The sequence below is a fragment of the Buceros rhinoceros genome, unplaced genomic scaffold (assembly GCF_000710305.1).
Source record: "Buceros rhinoceros silvestris isolate BGI_N320 unplaced genomic scaffold, ASM71030v1 scaffold30528, whole genome shotgun sequence".
Classification (NCBI taxonomy): domain Eukaryota; kingdom Metazoa; phylum Chordata; class Aves; order Bucerotiformes; family Bucerotidae; genus Buceros; species Buceros rhinoceros.
In genome coordinates this window covers 6,846-28,198 of record NW_010426771.1, presented here as the reverse complement: position 1 = coordinate 28,198, position 21,353 = coordinate 6,846, and the positions used below count along the sequence as shown (strand labels likewise).

Here is a 21,353-nt window from a genome sequence, read left to right as displayed (position 1 = left end):
CGACTCACACCACAGTGCCTGGTAAGTTACAACTACCTTCAACTCCTGGGAGAAAATAAAAGGAGCAGAGAAGCCACTCACCTACGATCCTCTGCCCATCTTCTGTTCTTAGTCGAACTATTTGCATTTTCACATTTGTACCACTCACAGAGGCTAGAACGCCTTCTACTTTTGTCCAGACGCTCAATACTGAACCACACAAGACGTAGTAAGTTCGACAGCGGAGCCCCACTTCACAGACTAACCCCAAGCCTGCCTTCTTGCAATTGCCTCTCCTGCGGGAGAGAGGAAAAAAGCTTTCAAACGAATTCTGCAAACAGAAAGGACCCGACTCGGTTCAACATGAGACTGAAGGTTATTTAACACGGACTCAGAGTTGGGAAGGGCACAGGAAGGGAAGGAAATTATCCACCACGTGCCAGGGGTAAAGCTGTGAGAAGTGATGGCCTCTTTAGGACCACGACTTCAAAACGGACTGACAGAGCTTTAAGCCAAAGTTACTCCTCATTCAGACCACCCGAGAACCCGAATCCGTTACGTGTGAACTGGGATCTGAGTAGTGGATTTCAGAAGCTCCAATACTGATCTGAAACTTCTACCAGTTCTGCTGTTCCTCAGTAGTTACGACATCAGCTGCTCAGTTCAGACACACTGTTTGAAGAGGCAGCACAACAACGGCTGTTTCTGACCATCTCATCTCCACACGAAGGATAAATATTTTTCCCTTCCAAGCAACATGTGAGCTATCCTGCTACAACAGGTCAGACCAGCGCACTTGGGGCACAAGCTGCTCCTGCGTCACTGTACTTCGACTGGAGCACAACCTGTACATCAGCATTCGTTTAACGTACTGCCAGGACTCCAAGAGCAATTGCAGAGCTTCACGCTTCCACTCAAAGGTTGGGTCATTGAACTGGTCATGGGACATTTTTTTTTAAGCAAGAAACACCAGGTTTCACACATACAGCAGAAAGAACAGAAGTTGTGATGAACCCGTTTAGGCGAACGATTTACGTTAAAGCATCTATGCGCACACACACACTAACCAATAAGCATGGGTGCAGGTGTCCGCAGAAGAATTGTATTGCTCCAACCAGTGTGGCAGAGCATCTTCAGAAGGTACCTGGAAAAGTCAGAGTGGGAATCATCATAAAGTAAAACACGTCAAGACTTGCACAGAACAAAACGGGCACAGAACAATTTGGTCACTGCTATAAGAGAGGGAGCACCAACATCAGGGTGCTGAGAGCGGGACAGCACCCTGTGGTATCAGGCCAGGCCATGGAAACGCCATCTCAAAGGACGAGCAAAACGCTTGGACGCGGCAGAGTCTCAGTAACGAGACCAGCAGCATCTCAGAGCTCTTTCAATCATGAGCCTCATCTCAGAGTTCTCCTTATACTTCTACAAATCTGACGCCTTTAGGAGAAGCGTTAGATACCTTACCAGCCTCTACGCAAGAAAACCCGTCACAGTACTTCAAACGCCACCAGCCAACAGCTGAAGCTTCAGAACCACTGCTGAGAACCACAGCCGGTCCCTGGAGTCAGCTGCTCCTTTAGCAGCATGTCCGTACACCTTATACAGCAGGAGGATTTTTCCTCGCTAGACCCTAGCCCCCCTCGTTTTTGTATTACCACACCACAGATCACTTCTGTTCGGAAAGCTTTAGATACAGGAATGCAGAAACCACACAGCCTCGATTAAAAAGACGCCAATACAAGCTCTGCTCTGGAAAAATATGCCTAGTTTTTGACTTGAATTTGTGACAGAATTATACACAACTACTGGAAAAAAGAAAGCCCTTCTATTTATTTTCAAATTTTTCCAAGTTTAAAAGTAGCGTAACTTTCATGCTTACCTTCTTATATTTCTTTTTCAGGTCTGCGCACGTTTCTAGTTTGAGTTGTTTCCCAGTATTTGGTCTGTACACTAAAAAAAGCTTCTTTTTAGGATTCACTTCTTTTACTAGAATAGCAGTTTTCTTGTTATTTCTGATCTGGAAAAGAAAGACAAACCAAAAAAGCTGTAAGTTTAAACACAGTGCCAGTATCTACCTTGGAATGATTCCACGCTGCATTCTTTACAGAGTAATAAACCATGTGTGTGTGCACTAAGACAACCTGTAATAATAAGGTCTCCTTTGAAGACCTCAACTGTTCCTTACAGTCAAACCATCTGATTTCTTGATGCAGGTTTAAATAATTCCAGATCCTAACCTGGGCTCACATTCCTCTCTGAACAGGAATTAAAATGAAGAGTAAATTCTTCCAAGGAGGCAGTGTATTTGGTTAGCCCCCAAAAAACTTCTCTGAACATAATCCAAGAGACAAAGACTTTTACCTGCAGTGATAAATAAAATCCATCGTCTGGACCCGTCTGTTCTGCCCAGATCTTAGTCGCTTCATCCCACGACATTCCTCTCTCCACACTGATCTAGAAGAGAGCCACGCAAGGGGATTTTGATTTAGGACAGGTACAGACATCGGAACTAAAGCTGCAGAACCAAACAGCGGAAGGCCCGTGACCTCCCCTCCCTCGGCACACACTTTCCTGACTGCCGAGTTTTATTAGCTTCTACAAAGAAACAGAATTAACTTACTGTGTATAGTTCTACGTGTCCAGAGGTAGAATATCCGGGAGTTAAAAACTTCTTCACGTCTGCCTTCCTCACCTTCTCATCCCCAGAGCCCAAATCTTGGAAGGAAAGAACAGAGTTATTCTGTTTCTCTGTTCTTCCTTAAGTACAAGAGCACTGAGAAAGCGATTCACTCACCTAAGATGCCCATGTCGTATCTTCCGTTCTTCTTAGCATTTTGAATAACGGCATTTAACGTGTCAGAAAAGTACTGGAATAAAGCGTTCTGCTGATGCACTTCCATACCAAGAATCCTATTCAGAAATTTCCCTATATTGTTATAATCTTCAAGAAGAATAAGAAATACACTTATTAGGTCAACAAAGATTTAAGCCGGATGACAAGAAGCTCTCAATCAGTATTCAAAGAGTCTCAAAAAGAGACTACTTAAATGTATTCTCTCAGAAATGAGGAAGTTCTCCAGAAAAGTCACTTTTTAGACAGTCACAACTTTGGTTCTGTTGCTAGGAATCCGCAATCATGATATATGACATTCCTAGCAACATGCTAAAGATACACTGAACATACAAATACCTTTATCAAGCGTTAGTATTCCAGATCTGTCTTCTACATTTATCAAGCCTACGCCGATCAATCCCTGACGAACATCTAGGAAAAAGAAAGAAGTCATGTCATAGCTGCCTTAGCTATAAACCAATGAACTAGCAGTTTGTTGAGCACTCTCATTTCAGGATCCAATTCCAAAGCTTCCGACATCCCTCAATTTCTGATACATCGATAAGCAAGACAGAACTTTGACTTCTGTCCTTCCAGGAAGGACAGGCAGTAACTACTCGAGCCCACAGGAGGGCCGGACAGTGCAACAGGTAATGGGAAAATGCAGTGGAAGAACCGTATATAATACCTTGGCCAAACCGACACAGAGCAGGCCTCACACCGAGAGCGCTCGCCCATCTTGTTTCACATGTGAACTTCAACGTTCAGGCAACACGCACAGCAGTAACACCCCGTGAGAGCCTAGTGGGCCGGCTGAGCTGTTTAAACAGCATCAAGTGCTTTCCAGCTCTAAAATTATTTGCATTTTCTGCATACTGGAGAATGATCAAAAGGCAGCTACTGCATCCAGCGAGTTGTACTTACCTTTGAAGAAGTCTCCAGGAAAATCAAAGGGAGGCGAGACCATTGGGGAGTCTAAGTTCACAATGGATTTCATCACGATCTCCAAAGCATTTCTGCCATACTGCACAAGGAAAAGAAATTGCTCTAACCATGCGACCAGTGTTTGTGCCTCAGCCTGAAGCACACATGGTTTAACAAGTATTTCTAATTCACAGTAAGACGTTTCTCTCTGCAGTAGGGAAGGGTCCCGGTTATTGGCTTTTCAATCATAACCCACTCCACACAACGAGCCAGTTGTAACACTAGTGAGAACTGCCAAATTCGTCCTTCAGTTGTGACTGAAAGGACACACCATTTACGCAAGACTCGGTTGTCAGCAAACGCGGAGGAGTAATTTACGCACACATTTGTGTTCCACATGGCTTTGCAAACAGAATTAAAAGTGTTTACTGGCTCTCTTGGAACAAGACCTCCTGTGAGAACGTAATGCAGTTACAAGACTGCACAGGAGATGGAAGAAGTCCTTCCTCCACAGGTCGCTGGGGGAATAAGCACCACAGCACAAGCTTTCAAACAGAACCGTCACCTTGTTGTCAAAATTGAATCTGCTCAGGTCTCGAGTCTCTGTAGCCCGTCTGTCTCCATGGGTGAGAGCTCCCTGTTAAGACACACCTTTGTAATTAAATCGAGTTTTAAGAGAAAGAAATCTAAGTTGTATTTTCTGAAATGAAGGATCAGATTTCTTGAAACAATCTTACCAAACTCTCCAGTCTTTTTGCAACTATAGACGCAAATCTCTGCTCTCCTGCCAATTCAGAAATTAGGAACACGTACTCTGGAGCAGTCACTTGGTTGGATCTGTGAGTTCTTCCTGGATAATTAAGTAGAAGCACGTAAATTAAATAATTCCTTGTCATTTAACATTTCTAATAAACTTTGAATTGTGAAGAGTCACAAAAAAAGCTAGAACTGATGAGTATTAGTTTCTGCTGCAATACAGCCAATAGCAGGCGGTGCACACACACTCAGAGTTGTGGTGGCTTCCACAAAGACTCCTGACAGATGGATAAACCCTAAGGTGAAGTCTATGTTTTGTCTGCTAGGTTTCTTTCAAAGCCATCAAGACTATTAGCCATGGGTGAAGGAGACTGGCAGGGTCCTTAAGAGGTTGCTTAGTCAATCTCATTTTCCATGAACCAGCTGTGAATTTAGCGTTACTGCGTTTGCTAGGGCAACAATACAGAAAAAGTTATTTACCAAACTGCTGTATTGCTCTATCAGCGCTCCACGGCAGCTCCAGAGTCATGTGAACCCTCCGTCTCTGATTCTTCGCTCTACGGTCTGCTTGCAGCGATATACCAGAGCTGGCAGCCTCCGAGATGATGGCAATGTTCTTTCATTAGGAAAGGAGTGGTTAGTTACCAATAAATCCAAGAGCAAGCCTCAGTTTTCAGTTTCCAAAATAATTTAATTTTACAATTACTGCTAACGCGGGTCTGGAATGGTTTCACTGTTATTTGGTCATTCTATCACAAGGAGAGGGGAAGAGGAGAAGGAGTATCATCCCCTCTATCAGCATTAGACACGCTAACGAATTTTGAGTGGAAGGAGTGGTTTTCACTTTACTTTTCAGAGACGCCTTCCTGTGCAAACGAAGGGAAACAGTTACGTTGCGGTCTTGCCATTCCCAAGGGCAGGTTTCTCTGGCCTACACTTCGGAAAGTAAAGGGAGGGACATAGGGAGACTTGCTCCAATAGCAAGCTCCGCAGAGGAGACAAAGTTGCTGCTAATACTGTATAAGGAAGAGAACACAGCCACTTCAGTGTCTGAATGCATTTGCCTTGAAAGAATGTAAATGTTTGGACAGTGTGGAAGACCCTCAGAGGAACGGGAGTATTTACCCTCAAGTGTAATAACAGACCATAAAAGTTCCACACCAACCACTACGTTTACTTCATTTGCCCTCTTGTGGCAGCATGTCCCAAACGAACCACAGGCCAGTCAGGTATTTTTCTATCAGCTTAATTCTACCGTTATTGCAGTCACTATTTTCTTTTAGAGTGCAGTGTAAGGGACAAGAGCTATCCCTCTTCCAGCATTACTTCTCAATCCTGATTAAGGTGAACAACCTCCTCCTTTTCCCTCCAGCACCTCACTGAAGGTATTTTCATGCCTGTCAGTCGGTGGTTTTCCCCATTTCTCAATCTCATTATTTCCTCCCAGAAGCCGAGGTACACAGTAATCCAGATAAAGGAACCACAAAGATGCAGAGGGTTTATCTGCCGTGTAAGCACTCGCTGTTTTACAAGAGCAGCTAGAAGGCACGAGCCTTCTGTTTGGTGGGTGTCTGCACACCTCTTAAGCAGAGACCTCTGTAGCCACCCAAACTACAGCCTGACCTTTACACAGCATGCTGCAGCCGCGTACTAGACAGGACTACTGAGCACACGGGTTTGAAAAACAAAATGCAGCAGTGAATAGAAAATGCTTTCTTATCAATACTTAGAGTATCGAAAAAGCCACTGGAATAGTGGTACAGCCACAACTTGCAGTCAGTGTTACTATGGCACCTGGCAGGCGTTTAAGGTGTTGACAAGGACTAACCTTATCTCCATCCATGAACCTCTGCTTTTCTGTGATGTTCAGAATTTCAACGGGCACATCAAGTTCAGATCTCGACTCATACGATATGCTGCCATCATCATTGCTTACGACTCTCCCTTTGCGGCCCGTCATCTTTAAAAACAGAAGGGAATACAAGCTCATAATGGCAATATCAAAATTGTTATTACAGGACTAAAACCTTCAAGCAATGGTGCTATTTACAAATTTTTTTATTACCAACCTTAAACTAGATTTGGTCATTTACTCAAGTGCAAACTACGTTAGAGAACTTGGATTATTAGTTGGTTGATGCCATTATCTGCTACATGGAACACTCAGAGGTAACTCGAGAATCAAAAGTATAGCAAAGCATATCTGTGTAGAAACGATGCAGTATTCTACTACTGCCCATAAGGATTTACCAGGAGTAGCAGAGAAATAAAACAGCCAAAATTCTCACTGATGGTTACAGGGTCTTTTAAATCACAATGTTGTTTCCACTTGAGCCAGGCAGCTTACCAAAGACGTGTTTAAGTTATTGAGAAAGAGATAATAATTCATCAGGGCTTTTCACTAACATAGTTTTATTACACAGGTTCTTAATCTTCCTTGCCTAGGAAGATGCTGCTTCGTTTTATACACACCACTCACACTGACTACAGCTAGTTAGAGAAACAGGCCACGACAAAGCAAAAGAGAAACTAGTAAGATTTACCCAACAAGAAACTATCAGTCTCAGAAATAACCTGTTTACCCACTCAGAGCTCTCCTCTGTATTCTAAAATAACCTCCAAGTTTCTCTTTAATTCAGAGGCATTCGGCAAAGTCACTTAGTAATCTCGCAGGGAGAAGAGTGTGTCTGACACTGCTAAAGCAAGTTCTCTTTAATAGATACACGTCACGTACAAGCCTGAAGAATGACAGCACAGATTTACTGCAGTAGGGGAAGAACACATCAGGTTTTTCCCTCCTGTGAACACCAACCTACCTCCGCAACATTTTCAGGACCACCCAGTTCATCTATGAGCTCATCCAGTGTATTAGGCGGAAGATCTTCAGCCAGCTTCTCCAGCTTGTCAAGCAGTTCTTTTTTCATCTGTTGGGCCCTTTCGACAGCATCCTGACTTGTCACAAAGCTGCTGTTTGTGTTACTGTTTGCTGAAATTTTAAAGAGACTCTTTAAGATTTAGAATTGCACTGTCTAACTGCTAAGAAAGTGATCAAAGAAACTCATTCTTACCTGACGTGTTGGTACTAGAAGTGGTGGTACCGACAGTGGAAGTAAAACAGCTAGGTCGTTTTGATCCGAGACCAGAAGCTAGTAAGGCACTTTGAATAGAATCTGGGTCTATACTTTTCTTCTTCTTCTTCTCTTTATTTTTTTTATGCTCTTTTCTAATTAACCAGGGATCTACAAGTTAAATAAAGTTATTGTCAAAAAGTTTCAAACATTTACTAAACTGTCACCCTTTCCTTGGAAAAGCTACATTCTCGTTACAAAAGGTGACTTACAGAAGTCTGAACGCCAGTGTGTAAAATCGACTTGAAGATATCAATCAACATTTGAGCACTAATTAGAATTAAACTAAGCGCTTAGCAAACACTCATTTTTGGATCAGTGAAATGGCTAGGAAAGACTTCACGTTTACTATCCGTAAGTACCGCTACTTGCTGGATGAAACAAACGGTCTTACCATCTTCATCATCTTCACTGGATTCATCTCTGAAGGGGTTGAAGTCGTCATCATCTCCAGAACTCAAAAATTTGGAGCTCTCGTTGTCACTTTCTTCATTGTCTGAAGCATCGGACTCACTTTCACTCTCATCAGAGCTGCTACCTGCAAGGCCACCTGTTCTGCGAGCTTTTTTGGCTTCTCTGCTTATTTCCTCACCTAATTCCATCACCCCAGGAGAGGAAAAAAAAAAGTTAATTTAGACCTAACAGTCTTCTTTTGAGGTTTTATCACCACTTCAAACTAGAAGAGTGTATTTAACTTCTAAAACCAGAATTGCTTAAAAGAATCTAATCTAACTTTCATGTGAGACCTCTCCAAATTATTTTTATCACCTACTTTTCAGTAAAAATATAATCACTTTGGGAAGGGGGGTGGTATTAGGCTTCTCTTTAGTGAGCCTCAAGAAAAAGAAAGCAATTATTTGCAGTTATGACTGGGTCAGGAAGTCGTCAGACACGCACAAGGCATTTTGTGATGCAGTCCTGTACTAAATCAGCCCAATTTTGAGCTAAGTAGCAACCAGAATTTGCCAGCTATATTGCTTCAGAAGTGTCCATTAACAGGTTTTAACCTGCTGCTAACAGAAGTCTGAGAGACTTCAATACGTGCTCTTTCGTGAGTGACTGTACTGATATTTACATTCCCACCTTTCCTCCAGAGCTCCCTCTTAGGCAGCTCTAAAACTCCTATTTCTCTATGGCAGGAGTGCGAGAACTTAAACATTACCTTTCCGTTTCTTTATCTTGTTCTCCTTGCAAGGGCTGTCTCTGGGAGAATTGTTATTACTTTGAGCAGTCAAGTCAATTCCCAACAAGCTGAACAGCTTCTTCCTGTCAGGAGCTGGAAAGTGCTTTTCAATAAGAGACTGGAATACTCCTCTGTTGAAAGAAAAAAGGGTCCTTCAGTTAAATTTGCAATTAGTTGAAGTAGAAACCTAAAACATTTTTCAGCTTGCTTGAATTCTCTGAAAAATTATTCCTTGTGACTGCTGTTACACAAGCACCCTGTGTAATTAGCACCCATACTACTGTATTTTTCACCTTCTTAAAAGGAGGAGACGTTTACTTTTCAGCACTGTTACTTACAACTTGTTAAGTTTGGTTCTGGTTATCAGGTGGTATTGCTAGTGCCATTTTCTAATTGCTCAGAGTTTAATGGATTCAGTTAATCTGTCGTTTAAGACCTTCGGCAAGGTAGTCTCAAGATTGGATCTGGTTCATCTGATAAAAAAGGGAAGCTCTGACTTGCTTTGGTATAAATGTAGCGTACACTTGGCAAGCCTTCCCCTCCTCCCAGTGTGAGAACAGCACCGGCTGTTCACACCAGAACCATCATTTCAGAGTGCCAGGAGAACCAGGAACTACCCCACGGTTCCCTTAGGCAACACTGGCAGATTTTATGAACAGACAGCTAAAGTAAAGAACATTGGTACTAAAGAATACCGAACTTTCTGGGCACTGATGTGTGTTTTACACATGAAGGAACAAATTACTATGCATGCTAGGCTGGATTAAGGTTAGTTTTGTAAAGGATGATTCCAATAAACTTCCATCTTACTTTGCTGTAGAAACGAAGTCATTCAGTTCACCACCGCCTTCCTCCAAAGCTTCTAATGTTCTTGCTTCTCCTGTTGACTGCAGGCCAATAACAACACACTAAAGGATAAATGAACACAAGGGATTGTCACTAAGGTGACTGACTTGTAAGTTTCTTTTTACCCGAATTTGTGCTCATTCAGTAACTTCAATACCATAAAGTATGAAAGCACACTACTACTACATCTGGAATTATCTGTGTTATAAACAACAACAACAACAACAACCCCCAAGAGTTTTCCATTTAACAAAGGTATTTCAAAACAGTTCTTGACGAACTTACCTTCCCGTTCTTGATCTCTTCCCGAGCCAGCTGCACCACCCTCTTCACTTTAGAAGCTATGCAAAGGTACTTGAAAAACCTCTGATGAGCTGACCAAAACTGACCCCACATAGACTTCTTCATCCGTTGTTCTGCATCGATAAGGTCAGCTGCTTGTTGAAATCTCTCCCTAGCACTCACCCACTGAGGAAGAAAATGTTAATTGCTTTACATGTCACCTTCCAAGCTACACAAGTATGTTGTTTAATATCCAAATAAAGACAGAGGTTTGGAGTTACAGTGCTGTGGGACTGCAAGTCAAGTAAACTCATCGTAAGTCAAACAAAACTCTCAAAAAAGAAAGTAGCCACAGCTTAGTAAATTCAGGAGATCACTACTCTCAAAGAGCAGGTACATTTATGTTACCACCAAAGCAAACCAACACAGTATTTTTCAGTTATCTAGTTTCTCTGTTAACACACCCAGGTTAAGAAAACAAAGAACACTGCCCGTAATTAAGTATAAAGGAAGATCCCAAGGAGAGGACAACCCCACTGCCCTCATTCCTAAACATTCTGTTCTACCTATTGTTTCCAGAGGAGGTGAAGTAAGCTTTGAACACAAAGTTCAGTCTAACGTTGTTCTCAGCTCGGCTGCCTAAAGGGGGAGGACCAGAGCACTGAAACATGAACAATAGGCGAACAGCTTCATCTTCGGCAACAAGGCCGAAGTCTCCACAACACTGCTAGAAGGCAGCGGATCTGGCAGGTACTGAAAGATGCACTCAAAACCGCAGCTTTTATGATGCAAACCAAGAATTAACAGCTTTTGCCAAGTCTTACGTGCAGAAATCTTTATGCTAAGATGAGACACAATGACATCATTCCTGTCTCTCAACAGGCTAGTTCAGGAACATCCAAGTTTAAACCAAGTAACTTCAATCTCTTAACTCTAAATACAGAAAGCTAATTTATAAGGTGTTCTTACCAGTTTCACAGATTTATTGTACATTTTAACATACTCCTGGGAAAGCAGAACTTCATCAATTTTGAAGGTTACACCTGAAAAACTCAACTGTCTTGCTATGTACATTCCTCTCAGCTTCATATCCATAGCAACTATCTCCATGGCACCAACACCTCTAAAATAAAGGAACAAATAAAGTTAATATTAGAATTTAAGAGCCAGGATTTGTTTTAAAAAACAACCACCAATCTTAAGTGCTTTAGAAGAAAACAGCATGCTTACAAATGTGAAGGCATTATTTTCAGAACCATTAGTACTGTTTGGTTAAACACATCCAATCAGAGGGTCTTAATCCAGCCCTCACATAAAACCGTATCCCTGCCGTAAGTGTATCACAGGAGGTATAAACACTCAAAAAATTCCTTTTTCTCCAAATGACCTAGTATGCATTAGGAGACAGTACCTTACTAACTGTAATTGGACAATGAAGTTGGTCCAAATACAACTTGCAACGCAATTTTATAAACTCCATGTTGTGTTCATGATTTAAAACCACGAACACAAACTGTATGAAGCTATTTGGATTTATTCTGGTATGGAGATAGAAACTAGTAGGGAACTTAGGTTCTCTTTGGCAGAAACACACCTTGAGAGTGCAGAAGTCAACTGCAAAGTGAACACCCACTCACAAGCTTGGGCCTGTGGTTTCATTACTGCTCATTTTATACGTACTCAGTAATAGAGACTACACTGGCACTGCCTAGAAAAATTAGGCATCGTAAGAACCGGGTTCTTATGCCAGAACACTGAAGAACAAGACTTCTTCCTGTTCAACCGCCTAAGCGGAACGCATAAACATGAGAGGGCTTCTGCATGTACTGCGACATCAGCTCTGCTGAGCACACTCAGTGCATAGTGTGTTTTCATGATCAGCAGCAAATATTTTAATTTCAGAACACCCACATTTTAATAGGGCTATTTTCCCAGCAAGCTTCTACAGCTCAAAATTTTCAGTGAACAAGGGAAAATGTCCCTGTTCCCACCACATAATACAAATCACATTTCTGCCAGATTTAGAAGCTTAAGAGTCAGAAAGTTCTTAAGTGTGACAGGACAAGTTTGCAGAGGACAATGAGTGGAGACAAAAGGAACTGGACAGCAGAGTCAACCACAACCATACGCGTTCTTGCTATAGCTCTTTGAAATATTACCTTCTTTCAACAGCCTGAATAAAATCACTGAATTCCCTGAAGGGAGTTCCTTCACCCCATATTCCAAGACGGTTCATGTATGCCATATTTCTTGGCTCAGACGCACCTAGGAGAAAAAACACACTCTGTACCAGTGCCAAGAAAAACATGCAGAGAGATGTTTGATGCAAACCAAGCAGTACATACCTGTGGCACTAGCATAAACAACCCTGGCTTTTGGAAGTTTGTTCTGAAGTTCCAACACGGCCAGACCTGTTTTTGTTGGTTTTGATGAACCAACAGGACACAGATTCTTAGCTTTATGACACTCATCAAATACAATCTGAACCATCATTAAGGAAAAACTCTGTTCCACTTATTTTCCCATTCATTTTTAGAATGAGGAGCTAAACCAGAATACAAGAAAATCTGCTAATTGCAGTAAGTGCCAACAGTAAATCCTGAACTCAAAAAGACACTAGGCATGTTTTCCACTAAAAACTCTGGGGAAAAACGTTTAGCCAGGAAGTATTTAAGAGCACAATTAACCAATGCCTGAGTTCTTCAAAAGGCTGTCGATACCCAAAAAATTTAAGAATTCACTGGAGAAAATTTACATGTAAACTTAAGGTCCTTGAATAAAGAACAATACCTAAAAATACCAGCAAATAAAAATACAAAGTTGCCTTTAAAGACGTAAGCTCAAATAGCAATTTGGTTACAATCAGCTGAACTCCAGGTAAAGGATACAACTCCATCAAAGTCTTCACCACACCAGTGAAGCAGCTGCTTCAATCTGGTTTTGTATTTACCACCAGACTGACTTTCACCAATCAGAGAGGAATAGGTAGCGAAGATGACACCTTTCTTCACGCTTCCGTTATGTTTGGAAGAAATCTTCCCATACTTGAACTGCAATAAAGAGATAAGAAATTACAGGAATTATTCAGAAGAGATCCCTCCTCAACCCCCACCACCACATGCCTAAGGGATGCTGGTGGTCACACCCCGAAGGCGTGCACACTCTGAACCACCAGTATCCCTGTATCATGAGTAGGGCACAAGTAAATGGAAACATGGTTAAGGGGTTAGCCAGGGCCTTACTTAAATATTACTTAAGGAAGACTAGATGTGAGGCATCGGATTTTTGACTATCCTTAAACACAATAAGGATTTTAGATTCCATGCATCCCTTAGAGCTAATAGGTCATGTGTATTTACAGCTGCTACCATGTATGAGAATTTCTAAAGCTCTACTATATGTTAGAAATTAAGACATCACAAGGCAAAAATAACACTTAAACTTTAAGCTCGGAGGATTTGACCAGTAACCACACTTTGATGCATGTAAATGGTGAATCTTGAGCAGAGGCAGCGTCTCCAAAAATAACCGAACGTGCTACCGCTGATTTAATGAAATATTGCGCAAGGCTATTATTCAAGCATTACGTACAAAATGTGTTACATATAAAATGTGCGCTGGGATATAGAAAGGAAAAAAATTAAAATGCTGCAAAGTCTAAAAGATTTAAAGAGTATTTCAACTTTCAGCAAATACCCAACTAGTACTGTCAGTAGTGGCTTGAAGAGTCATGTTTAAAAAACCCCACATGCCAAGACTTAATCCTACAAGGGGCCTATTCACATAATTAACCTAAAGCACCGTGTGGTTCCTCCTCAGATTAAGGCCTGTCAAACCAGACCCAGAGAGCAAATTTATTGAAATTAGTACATTCTTGCTCTTAACAGTCAACATGCACAACTTGTCACACAAGCGTACCTAAAGTTTTGCCTCAACTGTACATAGTAAAAAGTTTCCACACCTTGTTTAATGAATGAACCAATATGTTTTTTGCTCCAATATCTCTCAAATCTCTTTCAGCATCGTATTTCAGATCATTTGACACGCTAAACCTGGAGGTACAAAACAAAGCACAGTCTGTAAGTTACAGCAGAAGTTCAAAAAGCAGTCGACAGAACATGTCAGAAAACAGATACACTGGATTTAAGTACTAGAGTCACTACAGTGTCTGCTCTAACAAACCCTGACACTTACCAGACTGCTCTTTTTCTGCCTAACAAGTAATTTTCATAGATTATTCCAGCTATGGTCCTTCCTTTTCCTACACCAGCACCATCACCTATCAAGAATCCAGCTCTGTCTCCATTGGGCAGGAATGTTTCATGTTGCTGTAGGAGAAAGAACAAAGACTTGTACCCATTCTCCAGAACACATCACTGCGGATTGTCAGAAATGAGCAAACATAAGAAACATCCTATTGGATGAGACCAGTGGTCCACCCAGCCAAGCCACCTCCTGACAGTGCAGAGGTTTTACTAAGGCTCATACACTCTCTCTAACAACTACTCCGTGTGATCCCTTCTCCCCTCAGCACCCCCAGTTGCTGTAGAATTGCTGTACAGCTGTATTGCCTTGTTAGACTCTTCATGAGGCAACTTCTTCCCTCCTATGACCATTTCAGTTGTGCTCTAACTTCAGCACCTTCCTCTGAGATGCAGAGAGCTGCATGCCCGACATCCAATGGGGCCCACTGAAGTTTAACGCAGCAGCAAGTTAACGCCCAGTCTTGTCCTCTATACCCTTCCCAACGGTGCCAAGCAGCACTGGCTTCCTTAGCCTGCTGCTGCAGCAATTAAGCTATTCCAGAGAAATAAAAATAACAACTACGATGTTCTTCCTGCGTTTTAAGGCAGTTTGAGACCAGCATCCTGGAAGTGGCTTAGACAAAGCTTTCCTAGGTGTATGACCTCACATTTATCTGAGCTGAAGCTCACCTGCCACCTTCTAATGCAACCCCAACCCTTAAGCTCCTATTATTTTATCTCCTTGTAAAACTAACATAGCTGCGCTTGTCATGTAGCAGCTTGTTATTAAATTCTACATCAGCTTTTAAGCTGTACTAGCGTCCAGCATACCTGGGCTGCGTAAGTGATTGCTTCAAGTTGCAAAGCTGAGAGCCAGCCGCTATCAATGGTCTCCTCTGATATTGATGTCTGGTACCACACATCAGGAGGAGTTACGCTGGATAATGAGCTGGTTTCCACTACCGGGTCAGGATGACGTAGACCAATTTTTACTGGTTGAAAAGAGAGGGGGAGGAAGGGAGAAGATAAAACATATACTGTGTTCTATTGCTGCAGCAGAGGTTATTATATTTACCAACACAAATTACAACTGTCCATTGTAAAGGCTGAGCTAAGGACAACTATGTTTCATTGCAACAGTACGTCAAGCGTTAAACAAACTGCATCATGCACAGACATTAACCTCAATTCATACAACTGCAATCTTAACTTTGTTTCTCTTCTCACCAGCTTCCCACTAGTTTTATGAAATTAGATAAAATTCAGTTAACAGAAAATTAAAGTATTTGTGTACTTGACATGTTTGAGAAAGGCTGGTCTGAACATTGCCTTCCCAAAAAGGCCAGCGGCAGCCTCAGGATGCCAGAATCACAAAAGCAACATTCTTTTCACTATTTATATAGTGCTGTTTTTAAGCAGTTTGAGAGGAGAAAAGATTTAGACCAGACTTGGTTTAATTGCCGACAGATCTCATCAGTGACAATAAAAATTAACCATTTAGCTACAAACTCTACGCAAAATTTTTTGCCTTGCTTTTACAGCAGGTCAGCAATATACCCAGGAAACAAGGTAAGAGCTTTATGTCACTGATTACAGTAAAGAGGAGAATGGAGGAAGAAGAGAAGGTATTTACTGCCATTAAAAACTTCCTTTTTAAAAAAAACAATCAGCTCTAAGAAGTCAGTCAGGAATACTGCAGGAAGAAGGTGCTTAGGGTAATTTCACACCAAGAGACTCAAATTGAGATTCTTAGGTGTAGCAGTTACCACTTAACCCCTTTACCACACTTCTGCTGAGGCACAAAGCATCTTAACACAGGTAAAAGCCACCTGATCTGGTTTATCAACCATATTTCCAAAAGAAGTACTGCTCAGATCACTGCAGAACTCCTCTTCTAGTAAGTAAAAACAACCTGCACACCTTCCAAAACTAAGTGCTACAGAAGAAAAAAATTTCCTAGGAAAATCTGCCACAAATTCAGGTGCTTTTGACTCATATAGTAACCTGTCTGATTTTTGGAGTTAGTAACTACAGAAGAATAAATGACAAATTAGCCCTCGAAACATTTCAGCCTTTTGAGGTAACAAAACATGAAGTCATACATTTTATTGGCATATACTCAGCGTAAGTTTCTGCATGGCCCATTTCTTCTTCATCTTCTTCCTCAGGCTCCTCCTCCTCTTTTACTGCTGGCACCTTCTACAACAGAGAAATACCTGCGTTAGTTGAGCAGCACCTTATTAACACTCTAACCTGAGAAATGAAGCAAGCATAAAACTGTACTGGAGTATTTTAGCACACGTACTAGATGAGCCAGCAAGCAGCTGGGAAAACCACAGAACTGGAGATATCTTACATTCTGACCAACCCTTCAAAGACAAAGAACCTCCTCTCCCTTGCAAGGAGATTCAAGGACTCCAAACTTACATAAGCAGAATTAAAAAAGAAACAATTCCTACAGCAATACAAACTTTAAGAAAACTGCCTTGAAAACACAACAGCTGGTTAAGAGCCAAATCCTCACTTTCCAGAGCACCGATGAAGTCTCCTGCAGTTTCACACTCGTGAAACTTCACAGCTTTGGGGAATCGTTGCAACAGCCACAGTTCTTCCCAGTATTCTCCGAAACCTGACATCTGTTTGTGACTGATCTTGACCAGTGTAAATATAAGAATATTTTTAAAGTCCTCACTAGATGACAAACCAAAAAGTCTCCACTAATTCAATGTCAAATATAAAAAAAGTAATTGGAAAAATCTTTCTGTATGCCAAGCACTGAGGAGCACTGTTCATCACGAACTTCAGCCCGATTCCAGCTATCAGTGAAGACGCTGAAACTCAAGTGTTTACAGCATCAGAGCACATTTTTATGACATTTAGAAAATTGAACGATACTCAATCTATATCTTACAATCGAACCACCGAGAAGCTCAGCCATGCTAGAGAAAGTCTCGTAGTGTCCTCATTGCAAGTTACATGAATGGGTATATTTTAAAAGAAAATGTCTTAAAACAGAGCAAATGATATGCTTCTCAGCTTCAACTGGAGCACAGCCTTTGCCCACACAATGAGGTTGTGTGGAGGACAGTAATTTCTTGACATTGTCATTCACTGCCCAGGTAGTCTGGGAGCTGAGCCATCCGACCAAGCTTTTCTCTAGCAGAGGGACGAACCTTTTGAATGAGCAGATGCACTGGATAACTCTACCACACAAGGGGCAGATGTGAGTAACTAGCAAAACCACCACAGGTGTTGTGGCCAGTAAGACATACATCCATCTGGCAAATTAACCATTTGTGCTACTTACCATAGTAGGTGAAAAACTTCTCATTTTAATATCGTTTATCCATATTCTTGCTACCTCTTTTGTAGAAGCTTCCTTCTTCACTGCACCATTGCTTAGATCAGCTACAAAAAAAAGCTGAGTTTTACAGAAATTCCCTCCAAACGTCAACTCAAATTAACATCCTTCTCTGTTAATGAGCAGGAAGAGGACTTTGAAACATCTGGCAGCACACTGATGCTTCAAAACCACAATCACTATTTTTGTCCAAATTAAAAAGTCTGAGCAAGGAGTTAAATCCTGATAATTCTTTGAAGAAGCTCCCATGCAAGACCACCATGGCTGATAGTTGTGTGTTGGTTCCTGTATTTAAAAACACTAAAGTATTCTGGACCTTCACCATATCTGTACATAGCATTTAGAAATACTCCATCTTGTGAGCTTTTGAAGTTGAACAACAAACCAGAAAGCCCAGTGTTTCAACAGAAGTGAACTTACTTACCTGGTCTGGTGGCATTTACCACCTCAGGAGTAACTACAATTATTTCTGTAAAACAAAAAGTCAGTACTTTTGACTCAAATGTTTATAAAGTTAATAACAGGATCCTTCAAGAGGATGATTTATTAACTCCCCTGTCCTCAGCCACATTTGGAAGCAGACAATAGGGCTCAGTACAGAACCAAAAAACTTTACACAGGGAGAGATGTAAAATATTGAAAGCAGCTGTCAAGTTTCCATCATGTTGACAGTCAATGCATGTTATAAATTTAGCATAATTGCCCCTGAAAAACAATTAAGACAATAGCACAAATAAACTTTTCCTCAGAGGTTGCACAACTTAGCTTTTTAATATTTTCTGATCTAGAACTCCTGCTGCCTGAATTACATGAAAAGACCACATTTCCTTCCAAGAGCTGCTCTGCTCTTGAACTTTCTACAAGTATTTGTCAATTCTTTTTTTTAAGCACAAAGAAAGATCCAGAAATACAATGAACACATTAGAAATGCAGTTCCAGAAGTTCTGTATCTCCTTTTCACTTAATACTGAAGCTACAGATGACTATTTTCTGCAGCTGTGCCGCTACAACAGCTACCGTATCCGGATGTTACCTGCGTGCTTCGGTGAGGTTTGATTTAGCACAAAAGGGATACATCAGTCCTATAAAACCTTCTCTCCCACCTCTGGCTGCTTTACCCCCCTGCCCGAACTTCAGTTAGTGCCTCAACTGCTCGGTAACAAAAAGGAACGAAACAAGGAAGCACATTCTTCTGTTTCAGTCCTAAGAGACAGCTTCATTTTTTGCGCACTCTATCTGCATACAAAAAATAGGTTACTTCCAACCCCACCTATACAATCAGTCTTGTTTCAGACACAATGAAAACACAGTAATCCAGGAAAAGCCTGCGAACCTTTCAGAAAATGCAGCAATTGAGATATTTTCAAACTCAACTAGTCTGATCTTAAGCATATGCTAAAATCAGAAAAACTTGGAAAAATCATATCACAGAAATACACACACGTGGCTTTTCCCTTCTATGAAGCTGACCATTAAAAAATATGGTTATGACCATATTAGAAATAAAAGTCAGGGAAAGATTATTAAATGAATCATGAAATGAATCACAAAATGAAGATTTGGCCTGTGGAAACAAAATACTTGTGGCATCTACCACCACATTTTAAAAGTAACATCGAAATGAACAGCAAGCTTTTAGGACTTCAGTTTTTAAACAATAGATCTGATGTCTCCCACAAAACATACCAAGATTCTCTTCCTCACCAGGTGCTTTACAGAAACACCCTCTCACAGGAGTACTAGCACGTACTACAAATCTAGTTTGGAAGGTGCCAGAAAAACCCAAAAGTACTCATTTATCCCGGTTCCCCGGCAAGCACACAGAAAGCAGTGCAGACTCGAGGAAGACAGCTAAATCAAGTGCAGTGATGTTCATTAATTAAGTTCACCACTTTTCCAGCTGCAACGTAAAGTGTCATTTTCCTCATTCCATGCAGCAAATTGAGAGCTTGACACTTTTTAAAAAAAGCCTGTTATTTTGTACTGCTTCACCCTGAATTCCAGCATTCTAAGTTAGAACAGAGTTTATCAGGTTTTCTGGACCATTTCATTTTACGGTGATACTCTAACAATCAATGAAAACACAAGTTGTGCAAAGATCTTCACATTGTATTTCTTCGCTATTTGTCTAAAACACTGTAATTATGAAGAAAGAAGAAAACTCACTTGCTGCTGTTGCTACTGGTTGGGCAATATTAGGAGGTGGCTTCAATTTCATGAGTTCATTAAGACTATTGTTCTTTAACAGATCTTTCAGCTGAATCTGGTCCTTTGAAGGTGTAGTGGTCAAGGCATTGCGGACTGCTGGTGCTGCAACCGAGGGTCGAGTAGTTGTGCTGGTCTGAATGATTTTTGCTACAGTGATAGTCTGCCTCGTAGTTGTTACAGGTGTTGTTTTTGTCATCACTATTGTAGTCCCCAAAGTTGGAAGCTGATTTATTTGGTTCAGCACAAAGGTTGTGGTGGATGGTGGTTGCTAACAACAGAGAACCAGGGAAATATTCAGAAGACAGTGGGGAAAAAAGCAGACTTTATTACAGCTTTTCGACTAGAGTGCAGGAGTCACCAGTTTTTAAAAGACTCTTGTAAGAAGAATGTTTTCACCAAACATGCAGAAGATGAAGTGATGATCTTGTGGTACTGAGCAAAAAGCATCTATCAATACCCTGCCATATGGATTTTTGAATGGTATTTTTAAACTATAAAGGCAAGCGAAAGGAAATTAAAAAACAGGATGAAGGATTCATCACCTAGGCACAAACCACGACTACTACAGGTACAGGAAGCCTGAGCTGAAGAGAATTTTCAATATATTAACTAGCTGCACAACTGTCAGCTTGGATTACTTAGTGTATGTGCAGCCTCTTCCAGACACACCGCACTACATCCACCTTCCTGCAGATCTGCTTTTTATATGCTCATTTCAGGTGCAACCACCAGACTGTGGCACTCGGTGTCACCCGCAGCTAGAAAAGGTGGTACACAGTCTGAGTGCGGGAGACAAGCTCACACAACCTCCCTATCCCCAGAGTTTGCATGCAGGGGCAGTAGAAGGCACATGGGACACCTCAGAATGTTTTCTTGCGTACTGCTTTGTCCTCCTTTGTGTTCCTTGTCACAGAAATTGTATCAAGCCACAGCTAAGCTTTCACAGTCTCGGTACAAGCAGAACTGAGACGATGGCCAACTGGCATTTTACAGTCCCACCCCTTTTGCTACGTTTTACTGATATGGTGTATTGGGTTTGTGCGGAAATGTTTTGGTAGCCAGTGTGTGCGTGGCTACAGGAGCGGCTTCTGTGAGAAGATGCCAGAAGCTTCTTCCCCCACATCTGACAAGGCCAGTTCCACCCAGCTACAAGATGTACCCACTGCTGGCCAAGGCTGAGCCAACCAGCGATATTGGTAGCGCCTCTGTAATAACATATTTAAAGAAGGGGTAAAAACTGGTGCGCAACCAGCAGCTGGGAGAGCGGAGCGAGATTATGTGAAAGGAACAACTGTGCAGACACCAAGGTCAGTGAAGAAGGACAGGGAGGAGGTGCTCCAGGCACCAGAGCAAAGACTCCTCTGCAGCCCATGGAGGCCCAGGGTGGAGCAGACATCCACCTGCAGCCCAGGAAGGGCCCTGCACCAGCGCAGGTGGGTGTGCCCAAAGGATGCTGTGACCCCATGGGGAGGAGCACACACCGGAACGGGTTTTCTGGCAGGACCCGAGGCTGTGTGAGGGACCCATGCTGGGGCAGTTTGTGAAGAACTGCAGCCCATGGGAAGGACCCAGGTTGGATAAGTTTGTGAAGGAGCCTCTGGAGCAG

At 41.8% G+C, this 21,353-nt stretch overlaps 1 protein-coding gene across 1 annotated transcript in view; it reads right to left on the bottom strand.

Annotated features, from left to right (window-relative positions):
* Positions 1-21,353, bottom strand: part of SBNO1 (strawberry notch homolog 1 (Drosophila)) — a 25,135-nt gene that overhangs the window by 2,489 nt on the left and 1,293 nt on the right. Inside the window, exons 3-30 of the mRNA XM_010141641.1 lie at positions 19,706-20,015; positions 17,486-17,586; positions 16,281-16,377; positions 15,010-15,170; positions 14,129-14,262; positions 13,896-13,986; positions 12,823-12,984; positions 12,280-12,415; positions 12,094-12,199; positions 10,904-11,057; positions 9,938-10,120; positions 9,617-9,714; positions 8,786-8,937; positions 8,018-8,215; positions 7,564-7,734; positions 7,312-7,481; positions 6,324-6,455; positions 4,976-5,111; positions 4,477-4,589; positions 4,305-4,376; positions 3,740-3,839; positions 3,173-3,247; positions 2,777-2,923; positions 2,603-2,697; positions 2,344-2,436; positions 1,862-1,999; positions 1,047-1,123; positions 82-275 (exon numbers count right to left, since the gene is read on the bottom strand). Coding sequence (XP_010139943.1) covers positions 82-275; positions 1,047-1,123; positions 1,862-1,999; positions 2,344-2,436; positions 2,603-2,697; positions 2,777-2,923; positions 3,173-3,247; positions 3,740-3,839; positions 4,305-4,376; positions 4,477-4,589; positions 4,976-5,111; positions 6,324-6,455; positions 7,312-7,481; positions 7,564-7,734; positions 8,018-8,215; positions 8,786-8,937; positions 9,617-9,714; positions 9,938-10,120; positions 10,904-11,057; positions 12,094-12,199; positions 12,280-12,415; positions 12,823-12,984; positions 13,896-13,986; positions 14,129-14,262; positions 15,010-15,170; positions 16,281-16,377; positions 17,486-17,586; positions 19,706-20,015 — 3,796 coding nt within the window. The remainder of the gene's footprint in view (positions 1-81; positions 276-1,046; positions 1,124-1,861; positions 2,000-2,343; positions 2,437-2,602; positions 2,698-2,776; positions 2,924-3,172; positions 3,248-3,739; positions 3,840-4,304; positions 4,377-4,476; positions 4,590-4,975; positions 5,112-6,323; positions 6,456-7,311; positions 7,482-7,563; positions 7,735-8,017; positions 8,216-8,785; positions 8,938-9,616; positions 9,715-9,937; positions 10,121-10,903; positions 11,058-12,093; positions 12,200-12,279; positions 12,416-12,822; positions 12,985-13,895; positions 13,987-14,128; positions 14,263-15,009; positions 15,171-16,280; positions 16,378-17,485; positions 17,587-19,705; positions 20,016-21,353) is intronic.